General features: G+C 47.3%; 1 protein-coding gene across 1 annotated transcript in view; it reads left to right on the forward strand.

The window, feature by feature from the left end:
• The window catches only part of GPD1L (glycerol-3-phosphate dehydrogenase 1 like), a 43,071-nt gene extending 30,514 nt beyond the window's left edge, over window positions 1–12,557 (forward strand). The window contains exons 5-7 of the mRNA XM_077753695.1: window positions 453–686; window positions 945–1,051; window positions 9,760–12,557. Coding sequence (XP_077609821.1) covers window positions 453–686; window positions 945–1,051; window positions 9,760–9,856 — 438 coding nt within the window. The 3' untranslated portion in view covers window positions 9,857–12,557. The remainder of the gene's footprint in view (window positions 1–452; window positions 687–944; window positions 1,052–9,759) is intronic.
• Window positions 12,558–12,896: the final 339 nt, after the last annotated feature.

Genomic DNA, 12,896 nt, shown 5'->3' on the forward strand with positions numbered 1-12,896 from the left:
ACTGGTTATGCTCTGTTTCTCTATCAGGGTTCTGGTTACAAGGCGGTGTTTCATTTGGGAGAATATCATCAAGCCATGGACTTGTGGGCTGCATGCCTTCCCGTATGACCATGATTGCTGAATAAGGCATTTGATTTAAAAAAAAAAAAAAAGGCAGTTTGTTCAAATGGTGTTTGACCAGAGACTACAGTCGACCATTCTAGATCCATGGCTGATGTTCCTCGACTGCTATCTCCTACTAACCCCAACCTAGGCTCTTGGTCCTATGAATGGGAGCACAGAGCCTGGTCCCCTTCTTTCACCTCAGACAGGGCACCGGAGCTGACGTGGGGTGGAGCGTTCTGAGCATGCGCGCCGGGGTCCCTGCCTTCGCCCCCCTCCTCCCACGCCCAAGCTTCCCGGGCTCCGTGTCCGCAGCGGGCCTGTGACGGGCCTCTCTGATTCTTTCACAGAACATCGTAGCCGTGGGCGCCGGGTTCTGCGATGGCCTCCACAGTGGAGACAACACGAAAGCTGCTGTCATCCGCCTGGGGCTCATGGAGATGATCGCCTTCGCCAGGATCTTCTGCAAGGGCCAGGTGTCCACGGCCACCTTCCTGGAGAGCTGCGGCGTGGCCGATCTGATCACCACCTGCTACGGAGGCCGGAACCGCAGGGTGGCCGAGGCGTTTGCCAGAACTGGGAAGGTAGCCCCTGGCCTGCCCCCCAGCCCCCTGACTCCGGGCGAGCCATAGCCCAGGGCCGATGGTGCTCAGCATTTGTCATCTGCTGGGCGGGTCCTGCTGACACCTGTCCGCTTTCACTTAAAAGTACTTGGGCCATAGTCCTTTAGCTTGTAGTCTCCCTTTCCTTGGCTTGTAGAGGGGGATCGCCCCCCCCCAACTCCCCTCCTGAAACAAGGGGTTCTCTAGTCTTGCCTTAGTGTTTGCATCCTTGTTTTTAAGACCATCGAAGAGCTGGAGAAAGAGATGCTGAATGGACAGAAGCTTCAGGGCCCTCAGACCTCTGCAGAAGTGTACCGGATCCTGAAGCAGAAGGGGCTGGTGGACAAGTAAGTGTCCCCCCACCCCCCACTGATGTCCCTGAGACCAGAGCAGGGCCACCCCCTGCTTCCCTCCCCACGGTCAGCCCAGTCAGCACACATGGGCACAGCCACTTGACAGGTGTGTGCAGAACGCCCCTGGATTAGTTCCGTCCTTGGTAGGATGTGAGCATCTTCCTGAGGAGAATTCAGTTCTATAAGGCATGTGACAAAACATGAAGTTTGAGGTTCTGCTCTGTCCTGCAGCTGTTTGGTAAGAGCTCCACGCTATAGGTTTTAAAGAAAAAAATGACCTTGTTATGTGTTATAAAAAGATGCAGCCTCTCTTTTTTGAAAAAATTTTTTATGTTTTATTTACTTCTAAGAGAGGCAGTGTGAGCAGGGGAGGGTCAGAGAGAGAGAGGGAGACACAGAATCTGAAACAGGCTCCAGGCTCTGAGCTGGCTGTCAGCCCAATGTGGGGCTCAAACTCACGCACCGTGAGATCATGACCTGAGCCGAAGTTGGTTGCTTAACTGACTGAGCCACGCTGGCACCCCAAAAAAGATGCAGTCTTGAGGGGCCCCTGGGGAGCTCGGTCCACTGAGCATCCGACTCTTGATTTTTGGTTCAGGTCACAACCTCACCAGTTTGCGAGTTTGAGTCCCACATTGGGCTCTGTGCTGACAGTATAGAGTGTGCTTGTGATTCTGTCTCTCTGCCCTTCCTCTCTCTCTCTCTCTCTCACACACACACACAGAATAAATAAATATGCTTTAAAAAAAAAAAAGATATAGTCTTGTTAATAAAATGTCAAACAATTGAGAAAAGAAGAAAGTACAAGTTACTCTAGAATTCTACCACTAAAAGTGCCCTGTGGTAAGGTCTGGGGACCAGCTTTGCGGTCCCTGTGTCCTGTGGGTGGATGGGTGCATCTAACCTCCACTACCCTTCCGAGCTGGTAAACTAGTAAAGATGGGCTTGGGTCAGCTCGATTTGCCACTCAATCGGGGGAGTAAACTCTGTAGCACCACAAAGCTGCCAGCTTCTCCATGGCCGCCCTGCGGCCCAACCTGCCACTCAGCCCTTTATCCTGCTGAAATGCTGCATCTCCGTCCATAACCGTGACGCCAGCTAATATTAGATGCCATCTAATAAGTGCACACACTGTGCATTCTGTGGATCCTTAACTCCTGGGGGGGGGCGGGGGAAGGTTTGGCTGCCCGGGAGAGGAGGGCGCTGTGGCCAATCAGGAGCACGCACTTCTCCCTGAGCCCGTGGTGGTTATGGACACGTCTGCTGCTTCTCTGGTGCATCTCCTTCATCCTCTGCCCAGTCCAGATATCTGCTGTTTCCGACTGTACGCCTTTACCTCCCCTACGCCCAGCTGTCCTCTCTGGACTGGTACAAACTGGTCAGCATTAGAGTTCCCCATGAAAAAGCGAAAATGAGGGAGGACAGGGGCACCTGGGTCAGTTAAGTGTCCAACATCGGCTCAGGTCATGATATCACGGTTCATGGGTTTGAGCCCCGCATTGGGCTCTGTGCTGACAGCTCAGAGCCTGGAGCCTGCTTCAGATTCTGTGTCTCCATCTCTCTCTGCCCCTCCCCTGTTTGCACTCTGTTTCTCTGTCTCCCAAAAAATGAATGAGTATTTTAAAAAAAAGAAAAAAGAAAAGAAAATGAGGGAGGACCAGGTACTGGTCTTTCTTCTTTAACTTGCGTTTTATTTTTCTGAAATGGCTTTCAAAACCGGCCCGGCAGAGATGGAAGTCATAAACTGGCCTCCAGAGGAGGAGAATTACCCTTACTTAAATCTAAACACCTCTGACGTGCATGTTTTCCTTACGTACTCAACTCCAGACAGTTGTGTTTGTGTGTGGTCCATCTACTCCAACGACCACTAAGTATTTATCAGGAATGTTGAAATGTCTTTTTTTTTTTTTTTAATGTTTTATTTATTTCTAGGAGAGAGAGAGAGAGAGAGACAGCATGAGCAGGGGAGGGTCAGAGAGAGAGGGAGTCACAGACTGAAACAGGCTTCAGGCTCTGAGCCGGAAGTCAGCACAGAGCCCGACGCAGGGCTCGAACCCACGAACCGCGAGATCATGACCTAAGCGAAAGTTGGACGCTTAACCGACTAAGCCACCCAGGCACCCCTAGGAATGTTTTAAAGTCTTAAGAAAATACCTGGGCGGTTGCGCATGAGGATTATCTCCCAGTCACGGTTTTAAAGTGGCACATGTGCGACACCATGGGGTGTGCCTGATGGGACACCAGCGTGCATGAGCTGCCCGGGTTAGTACACTCTGGGGGTTTGGGGGGCTGAGGATGGAACTGGCGTTGTGGAAACAGCAGATGTAATCAAGCAGGCGAGAGGCCCTGAGCGGATGCGCCTCCTCTGTCCCAGCCCACTTTCTTTCTTCTGATTAGAGATGCAGGCCTGAGCAGGCCTGAGCCTGCGCTTAATGAGGTCACTGCCGGGTTCTAGCCACCACCCCCCCAACCCCCAGGCCACAGTGCAGAGTCTGTGGGGCTCTCCCTTCCCCACCCCGCCTCCTGGAGCAGCTCAGACCGAGCCTCCCTTCTGCACTTCGACCTTGACACCACCTCTTACCTTGATTTTTTCCCTTTTTCATCGCAGCCATTGCTACCTGAGTCTTCTTCTCTTCCCTTCTCTCCCTCTCTTCTCCATGGCTGCAGAAAGAGCAGCAAGCCAGAGGGCAGCATTTAAGGCCACCTTGTGGCTTCCGGGCCAGGTGGTCTTGGGTGGGTCAGATTTTATCTGTCCTGTGTCCCAGTTGTCATTATCTACTGAATGGACCTGGTGAACCTGATGATTGCCATGGGGCCTCCTCCCTGAGTATTCTCATTCACAAGCCTCCTGTGCATCCAGAACGAGTCCTTAGGTGGGCGTTTGGGGGGCCTCTTTGTCGTGTTCCAGCTGCACTGTCTAACAGTGTGGCCCGTGAGCCCCTACCACCACTTCAGTCGAAGCAGACTTCCCTTGGCCCCAGATAGCTCCTTCTCAGACTTCCGTGTGCGTCTGGCCCGCCTGGATGGCCCTCCTTGACGTCCATGTCCTAACCATATTCGGGGTGGCCTGGGTCTGTCCTCCAGGAAGTCTTCATCCATAGCCTCCAGACGCAAATAACTTTCCCCGGTTGAACATCTTGTTTCCGCCAGTGGCCAGCAAACTTGTTCTGGAAGGAACCACATAATAAATATTTAGTCTTTGCAGCTTGCATATAGCTCTCTTTTATATATTCTTTTTTTTTTTTTTTTAACGACCTTTGAAACAAGTGAGAGTCATTCTTAGCTTGCAGGCAGTACAAAACAGGCCACAGGGCAGAGTGGCTTCTCAGGTTGTGGCTTGCTGACTCCAGGTTTGTTTGTTTTTTTAATTTTTTTTAACATTCATTTTTGAGAGGCGGAGAGAGAGTGTGAGTGAGGGAGGGGTAGAGAGAGAGAGAGGGAGACACGGAATCCCAAGTAGGCTCCAGGCTGTCAGCATGGAACCCGACACAGGGCTCGATCCCACAAACTGTGAGATCATGACCTGAGTGGAAACCAAGAGTCCAACACTTAACCGACTGAGCCCCCCCTAGGCGCCCCCAGCATCTGACTTTTTTTTCTTTTTCTTTCTTTTTTAAAATTTCATTGTATTCTATTTTTATATAATTTATTGTCAAATTGGCTAACATAACAGTGTGTATAGTGTGCTCTTGGTTTTGGGGGTAGATTCCCAAGATTCATCGCTTCCATATAACACCCAGTGCTCATCCCAACAAGTGCCTTCCTCCATGCCCATCACCCACTTTCCCCTCTCCCTGCCATCCACCCTCAGTTTGTTCTCTGTATTTAAGAGTCTCTCATGGTTTACCTCCCTCCCTCTCTGTAACTATTTTTCCCCTTCCCCACGGTCTTCTGTTTCTCAAGATCCAAATATGAGTGAAAACCTATGATATCTGTCTTTCTCTGACTGACTTATGTCACTCCACATAATAAACCATCTGACTCTTAATTTCAGCTCAGGTCATGAGCCTAGGGTTGTGAAATTGAACTCTATGCTGAGCCTGGAGCCTGTGTAGAATTCTCTCTCTCCCTCTGCACCGCTCCCACAGGCTCCCCCTCTCTCTTTCTCTCTCTCTCTCAAACTTAAAGAAAGAAAGGCAAATCATGGAAAAAGGCATGTAGTGAGAAGTAGACACAGGCATTCTCTGAGTTCTTAGCATATGCTTCCATTTCTTTTTTTTTTTTAATAATCTTTGCACACTTCCTTTTTTTAATTTATTTTTTTTAATGTTTTATTTATTTCTGAGAGAGAGATAGAGAGACAATGTGAGCAGGGGAAGGTCAGAGAGAGAGGGAGACACAGAATCTGAAACAGGCTCCAGGCTCTGAGCTGGCTGTCACCACAGAGCCCGACGCGGGGCTCAAACCCACAAACTGTGAGATCCTGACCTGAGCCGAAGTCGGACACTTAACTGACTGAGCCACCCAGGTGCCCCGTATGCTTCTGTTTCTGTAATGGGTGCCATGCTCCACGTTTGGCTCTGCCCCGGGCTTTTCTTCACGTTAGGCCACGACTTAAAGATCATGCCGCATCTGCACCTACACGTCTCATTTAATGGCTGCAGAACATCCCACTGTGTGGGAGAACCAGCTTATTTCATCAGTCCCCCTGGATGGATAGTAAAGTTGTCTGGGTTTTTCTTCTGTTGTCAGCTTTGCTTTATTAGATGCCCTTGTGCAGCATCTTTACGAGCATGTGCAAGTGTAAGGTGTTTATATTCATTTGCGAGGGCTGCTGTTACAAAATCCCGCGGATCCAGAGGCTTACACAGCAGAAATGTATTTTCTCACAGTTTTGGAGCCTGGAAGTGTAAGATCTAGCTGTCAGCAGGTGCCTTCTTCTAAGGCCTCTCTTCTTGGCTGAAGAGAGAGACAGAGACAGAGACAGAGAGACAGAGTCTGAGCAGGGGAGGGATAGAGAGAGAAGGAGACACAGAATCAAACAGGCTCCAGGCTCTGAGCTGTCAGCACAGAGCCCGACACAGGACTCGAATCCACGGACCGGGAGGTCATGACCTGAGCTGAAGTCAGACACTTAACCGCCTCCCAGGCGCCCCTCTTCTTGGTTTGTAAATGGCCGTCTTCTCCTGTGTCTTCACATGGTCTTCCCTCTGTCCACGTGTGAGCCCTAATCTCCTTTTTTCATAAGGACCATACTGGTTCAGGGCCCACACTTAGGAACCCTGCTTGACTTCATTGCTGGGGAGCAGGACTGCGTTGAGTGAATTTGGGAACTGGAATCCCAGTTCAGCCCAGAACAGTGTTGTAAGCTCCTTGATGGCAGGGGCCTTATTTATTTTTTCTTTTTTTTAATGTTTTACTTATTTTTGAGAGAGAGAGAGAACACAAATGGGGCAGGGGCAGAGAGAGGAAGGAACAGAGGATCTGGTGCAGGCTCCATGCTGTCAGTACAGAGCCCAACGGGGGGCTCAACATCTCAAACCCTGAGATCATGACCTGAGCCAAAGTCGGGTGCTTAACTGACTGAGCCACCCAGGTGCCCCTGTATTTTTTTTAAAGTTTTATTTATTTAAGTAATCTCTACACCCAATGTGGGTTTGAACTTGATGCCCTTGAGATCAAGAGTCACATGCTCTTCTGACTGAGCCAGCCGGGCACCCCGGGGCCTGACATATAACACCGCACAGCCTGCACCTGGTTGAAGCCTGACACATCTTAAGTCCTCAGTATGCATTAGTGGGATGGCTGACTGATTGGCTTATGTCGATTTTTTTTCTGTGAAATATTGTCTTTCGCCCTCCTTTCAACTCTGACCTCATTTAGAGAGTTCCCAAAATGGATCTAATTGGACTTGTAACATCTTATGTTATAGAAAATAGCATTTAGATGGTCAGTGTGGCCTAGAGGTTGAATGTCGGCTCTAGAGTCAGAAAGTGTGCCTTGTTTTCCTTAGCTGTGGAATGGGGATAATGTTATTATCCACGTCACAGGTGGTTGTGAGGATTAAGCAAGTTACTTGTCCACAGAAATTCCCCCCATACTCCATATCTCTTGTTAGCATCCCATCTACGTAATCCATTTTGGAAGGTGCTGGTTGTAAAACTCGAGAGTGCTTTTGGCTGCAAGAGCAATGCCCAGTTAAAAATGCTTAGAACATGGGGCGCCTGGGTGGCTCAGTCGGTTAAGTGTCCGACTTTGGCTCAGGTCATGATCTCATGGTCTGTGAGTTCGAGCCTCACATCAGACTCCGTGCTGACAGCTCAGATCCTGGAGCCTGCTTTGGATTCTGTGTCTCCCTCTCTTCCTGCCCCTCCCCTGCTCTCTCTCTCTCTTTCTCTTTCTCAAAGTAAACAAACATAAAAAAAAGAACTTTAAAAAATTCCTCAAACAATTGGGCTCTTTTTCTCATAGAACAAGGATTTTGGAGGTGTACATGACTGGTGTTGGCACAGTGCTTAAAGATTAGAATCTCAGTAAACAGGAACACAGGGGAAAGGAAGGAAAAAATAAGATAAAAACAGAGAGGGAGACAAACCATGAAAGACTCTTAAATACAGAGAACACACTGAGGGTTGCTGGGGGTGGGGGGCGGGCTCGACGGGTGACTGGCGTTAGGAGGGTACTTGCTGGGATGAGCGCTGGGTGTCGTAGGTATGTGACAAATTGCTGGGTTCTACTCCTGAAACCATTATTACACTCTATGTTAACTGACTCGGGTTTAAATTAAAAAAAAAAAAAAAGCGCAGACTCTCGGTGATCCCGTTGGTCTTCCCTCAAACCCTCAGAATGGTGGTGGCCGCTTCGTGCCTCACACACTCACACAGCTGCACTCAGAGACATGCAGCAGGTGCAGTCTCGGGGCGCAGCCTGCTCCCCCAGTGCCTCTCAAGGGGAGGAGGGCCTTCCCCGGAAGCCCTCCACGGTGGGTCCTGTCTTGCTCACCAGACATTGCTTCATTGACCAATTGTAGGACAAAGAAAGGCTGGGAAAGTGAGTATTGGGCTATTTGCAACGTTGGTAAAGAGAGAAGGGGGTTGGGAATGGCTTTGGGTGGCCACTCATCACCTGCCCCCCTGCTTTGGGGACGCACAGCTTCCCATCATAGGGACAGGAAAGCTAAGCCATGGAGAGAAAAAGGGGCGAAAATCTGCAGGCTCTAACTCCCATTCGCAGTAGTTAATTCAACAAACACACTGAGCACCTGACCCCCCTACCCCACCCCGTGCACGGAGGTTGCAGAGGTAAACACAAGAGACTGGGGCTCTGGACTTCAGGAGCTTGCTGGGACCCAGGGGCCATCTTGTGGCTGTGTGTGTAAGCTGTCACTTACTGTGTACACACCACATGCACTGTGCACGTTACACAGAAGTCACTCAGTATAACAGGTCCAGCCCCATATTACACCGCAAACAGGGTCAGTGTGGTTGTGAAACTTGCCTAGAGCTCATAGGCTATGGAGTCAGATTTGACGCCAAAAAAAAAAAGTAACAAAACATTCTGTGTCAGTTGATAGATGTGTGACCCCTCAGAGCTGTTTGCTCTTCTTAAATTAAGTTGTCATTATAGGATTCCAGCCAGGTAATTTTCAGAATGGCTTTTAAGACTCTATTGATTCTGTCAGGGTCACTTTGGCTGTAAGCGTGCGTGTGCATGCGTGCGTGCGTGTTCACAAGCCTCATTGAAATCAACTGTTATTTCCTTAGTGATATCTGCTGTTAAAAAAATACTTGCTGAGGGATACCTGGCTGGCTCAGTTGCAAGAGCATGTGACTCTTGATGTTGAGGTTGTGAGTTCAAGCTCCACGTCGGGGGTAAATATTACTTAAATAAATAAACTTAAAATACTGGTACACCTGGGTGGCTCAGTCGCTTAAGCATCCGACTCTTGATTTCAGCTCAGGTCATGATCTCCCGGTTTGTGGGATCGAGTCTCACGTTGGGCTCTGCACTGACAGTGTGGAGCCTGCTTGGGATTCTCTCTCCCTGTCCCTCTCTGTCCCTCCTCTACTCATGTACACTCTCTTTCAGAAATAATTTAAAAATTAAATTAAAAAATACTTGCTGAGCCAGCTGTGCCCTAGGACAATGCTGTCTTTTCTCACAGTGGTTCATTAGCACAAACCTTGATACCCACAGCCATTCCAAACCTTCATTTATATCTGTGTTCACAACCCAGCTTCCACCTTGAGATCAGTGCTTTGCTAATTGTGGGTGCCCACATTGATTTCTACAGGAGTGCTCCAGGCCTGGACTATTTCTGGTAACGTGTGGGCTGCCTCAGCTCTATCCTTGGATCATCCCTTTTGGAGAAGGGAGAGCAGTACCTCCTTGCAATTTAAAATTTATTCTCCCGTCTTTTCATGGAGTGACAGAATCTTGGGCTCATTCCAGACTTGACCAAGAGCCTGAGCTGCATGTAAATGACCACAGATGGCCCTTGCAAGGATGACCATGACTTCTCTGTAGACCATCCATTCCAAACAAGTAGGCAGAGGGCAGTCTAGGTCATACTAATGTCTTCCAGTCACGGTGCAGAGGCTCTCTGCCGCCCAAATAGCAGAGGAATATAGAAGGTGTTCACTCTGTTGTCCAAAGTAGCACACCTGTCTGCAATCTGTTAGGCAGGAGAAGGAAGACCACTTGGTTCAGGAAGGTAAACCAGATGGCTTAATTTGTCTTTCCACATTCTTTTCCCCAACCAGGTTCCCGTTGTTTACTGCTGTGTATCAGATCTGCTATGAAGGCAAACCCGTGCAAGAGATGCTGTCTTGTCTCCAGAGCCATCCAGAGCACGTATAAAGGGGCTCAGGCGGTGTGTGGGGGACCATGCTGCCTTTCTGATCAGTCTTTCTTGTTCAGATGGAAACTGGGACTTGGCAATATGATGTCCACTTGACCGTAATCCCATCATGGGTGTGCGTATGATTTTTTACCTGTTTAGTTTTGAATTGCGAGATGCAGTTTGTTGGCTGAGATGTGATGGGCAACAACTAGACACGTGTGAGTGTGTGTGTCTGTGTTCATTTCTCATGCTGTGGATGTTTCTATGAACCAAAATTAAAGGTCCTTTTTAAAAATTACTTTGAAAATTTCCCACCATGGTAGCTTTGCAGATGGGAACTAGCTCAGCTAAATTTTGTACCATGAGTCCATATGCATTTGAGTGAAGGAATTTTTTTTTCCTCATCATCTTGATGTTAAAACTGAAACAGCATTAACATGGTAGAACGGGGGAGTGAGTGTGTTCAAAGATCAACATACTGTAACTTAAACTCTATCTCAAAGCCAGCATAGTTAACTACTTCAATTGTGGGTTGATTTTCTTTTTTTTTTTTTTAACAATTAGATATTTTTAATTAGGTGATCCACTTATATATCTTCCTCTTGCCGCAGTTTTCTGCATTTTTAGCCTCTTTTCTCTTCGTCAGCTGCCAGAACGTGCTTTCATAAAGGCTCGGCAGTGGCGGAAGGCAGAAAATGCATCAGGGACTTTCCTGCTGTGACTGACGCATTCTTCTGATTAATGACACTCATGTGATGCTTTTTGTTAGGCCAGACCTTTGTACAAACATCTCTTCTCAGATCCACTGAAAGAGGGGGGCTCCTCCTACTCCTCTTTTGAGTTGCAGTCGCTGTGCCTGGCGTGAAGGGGTGGAGCTGGGAGTCAAGTCCAGTGTTCCCCCCAACCCACCAGGGGCTTCCAGCCGCTGACATTTGTATGGGGCATTGTCTAGATGGATGCCACTCAGAGCACGGTCCTCACTCCATCAGCTTCACTTGGAGTCTCTTAGAAATGCCGGGTCCTGGGTCCCACTCCAGACCTCTGAAGCAGGGTGAGGTATCTATACTTTAATCTGCCTTCCATGCCTTCCTAATGCTCACTACAAGTTGAGAACCACTACTTTTGAAACTCTACCCAGATTGGTACTTCTCAAATCATGTTCCATAGCAAATGAGTGTCCTGGCATCACAGGCTGTTCAGGTGTCCTCTGGCAAGGTCAAGTGTGTCTGGGAAAAGATGCCTCTGCACACCCCTCTTGAAGGTGTAGAATGTGTTCAGTGTGTCAGTGGAACGTCCTGAGCCAGCAAGTTCCCAAACACATCAGACCACGGGGATGTTCTTGGCAAAGAAACTTGCTGAGTTTTCAAGGGACCGCTGCTCTAGGCTGAGGTGACCTGGGGATGGCTTGAGCATACCCTTCGCTCCCTGCACAAGTTAGGATGAATAACTACGCACCTGTGGTATTGTCAGCTCTGAGCTTTAACAGTTCAGGCCTGCCATGACTCTTCGATGTTGATGAAGCTTTATCTAAGGTGACACTGTCAAGTACAACCAAGTAGGTGTCGACCTCGCTGAAACGCACATTATGTCAAATAAGTGCTTTTAATTCTAGAATTAGAATGGGAATCACTGCATCTTCTTAGATGAGATTGATTTCAGAATAGCATTATACTTACCTTACACAGCACTTGGTAAGTGTTAAGGGAACATAAGAATGTCACTTACATATTCATGGATTTTCAGTCACTTTGTAGGATTTTGACTTTTTTTTGCGGTTTGGGACTTTTCCCATTCTATATCTGAAATGATTTTTGTGGGAATTTTAAAAACTCAATCCAAAACATTGGGAGGGGTGGGCATTTTAAATCCCTATACACAGTATATGAAAGCACACAAAATCTACACGTTTTATTGATTTTACTGTTAAGTTAATCAATTTTTGCTTATCTCATAATTAGTCTTTTTTAAAATTTGTATATAGGTAACAAAGAATTACTTTTTAAGATATGTAAAGGGCTGTAAGCTAATTGTGGTGTCTATTAAGTAAGCTAATTAGACGTGAGGGGTTAGGGTCTTATCTTACATATATTCTCATCTGCATTCAAGCTTCCTAATCTGGGTTTTGTACTTGATAGTTTTTTCTTTACGAATGTTCTCACCAATCTCAAGTCTGCTGACCTTACCTCTTGAACATACTTACACTATCCTGCACATGACGGAAAAAGACAAATTTTATAAGTTTGTGCTCTGCTAACTGTAGATATTTATTACTCTACGAGTTATCTATTTTTGTAACCACCTGTGGTCCATCATTGATTTTAATTCTCATTTCTTACTAATTATGGTAATAGGGAGGGAGACATCTAGAAGAAAACCTTAATTTGTACTAGTCCAGCCAATCTGTGAATGTAAAAACTACACTGTTGCCTTGCTATAATCCAGCCTACTGTAATGTGGAACAAATCTCTGTCTTGAAATCCATCCGACCAGGTTGGAGTTCAGATAAACTCCTGGTTTTTCATTCAGCTCGTAACTAAAACCTGGCCCCATGGCATCGGCCCACGGAGGAATGAGGCACCCGTGTACAAAGGGATCTTTCGTTTTTTCCACCACTTCTAATCCAAGAGCCTTTTACTTACGTGCGTACTGTATCTGTTTACATACTGTAGGTGGATATAATGTAAAATCTTGATTTAATAAACATTTTAATGCCCCAAACCCATGCTACTGGCCATTTTTTTCAAAAATTGGCTTAGTTAAGAGTGTTATTTATTTAGGTTGGCTCTTTTTTTTTTCCTGAATTGTGTTGCGTTAACAATAATAAAAAGGTGATTTTTAAAAGAAATTTCTTGTCTCTAATCTCCTCAGACACATCTGTTTCCATTTGCCTTTGTTCCTGCTCATTGCTTGGTGATATTTTTATGTAATCATAATTGTAGGATGGAGGCGTTCTAGCCGTACAGTGGGCTAATACTGTTTAACCCCCCACTCCCACCGCCTCAAATACCTACAAAAGCTAGGAACATATAACCAATGTCCCTTTTATACGCAGGGCTG

The sequence above is a fragment of the Crocuta crocuta genome, unplaced genomic scaffold, assembly GCF_008692635.1.
Source record: "Crocuta crocuta isolate KB4526 unplaced genomic scaffold, BGI_CrCroc_1.0 scaffold655, whole genome shotgun sequence".
In the NCBI taxonomy this organism is placed as follows: domain Eukaryota; kingdom Metazoa; phylum Chordata; class Mammalia; order Carnivora; family Hyaenidae; genus Crocuta; species Crocuta crocuta.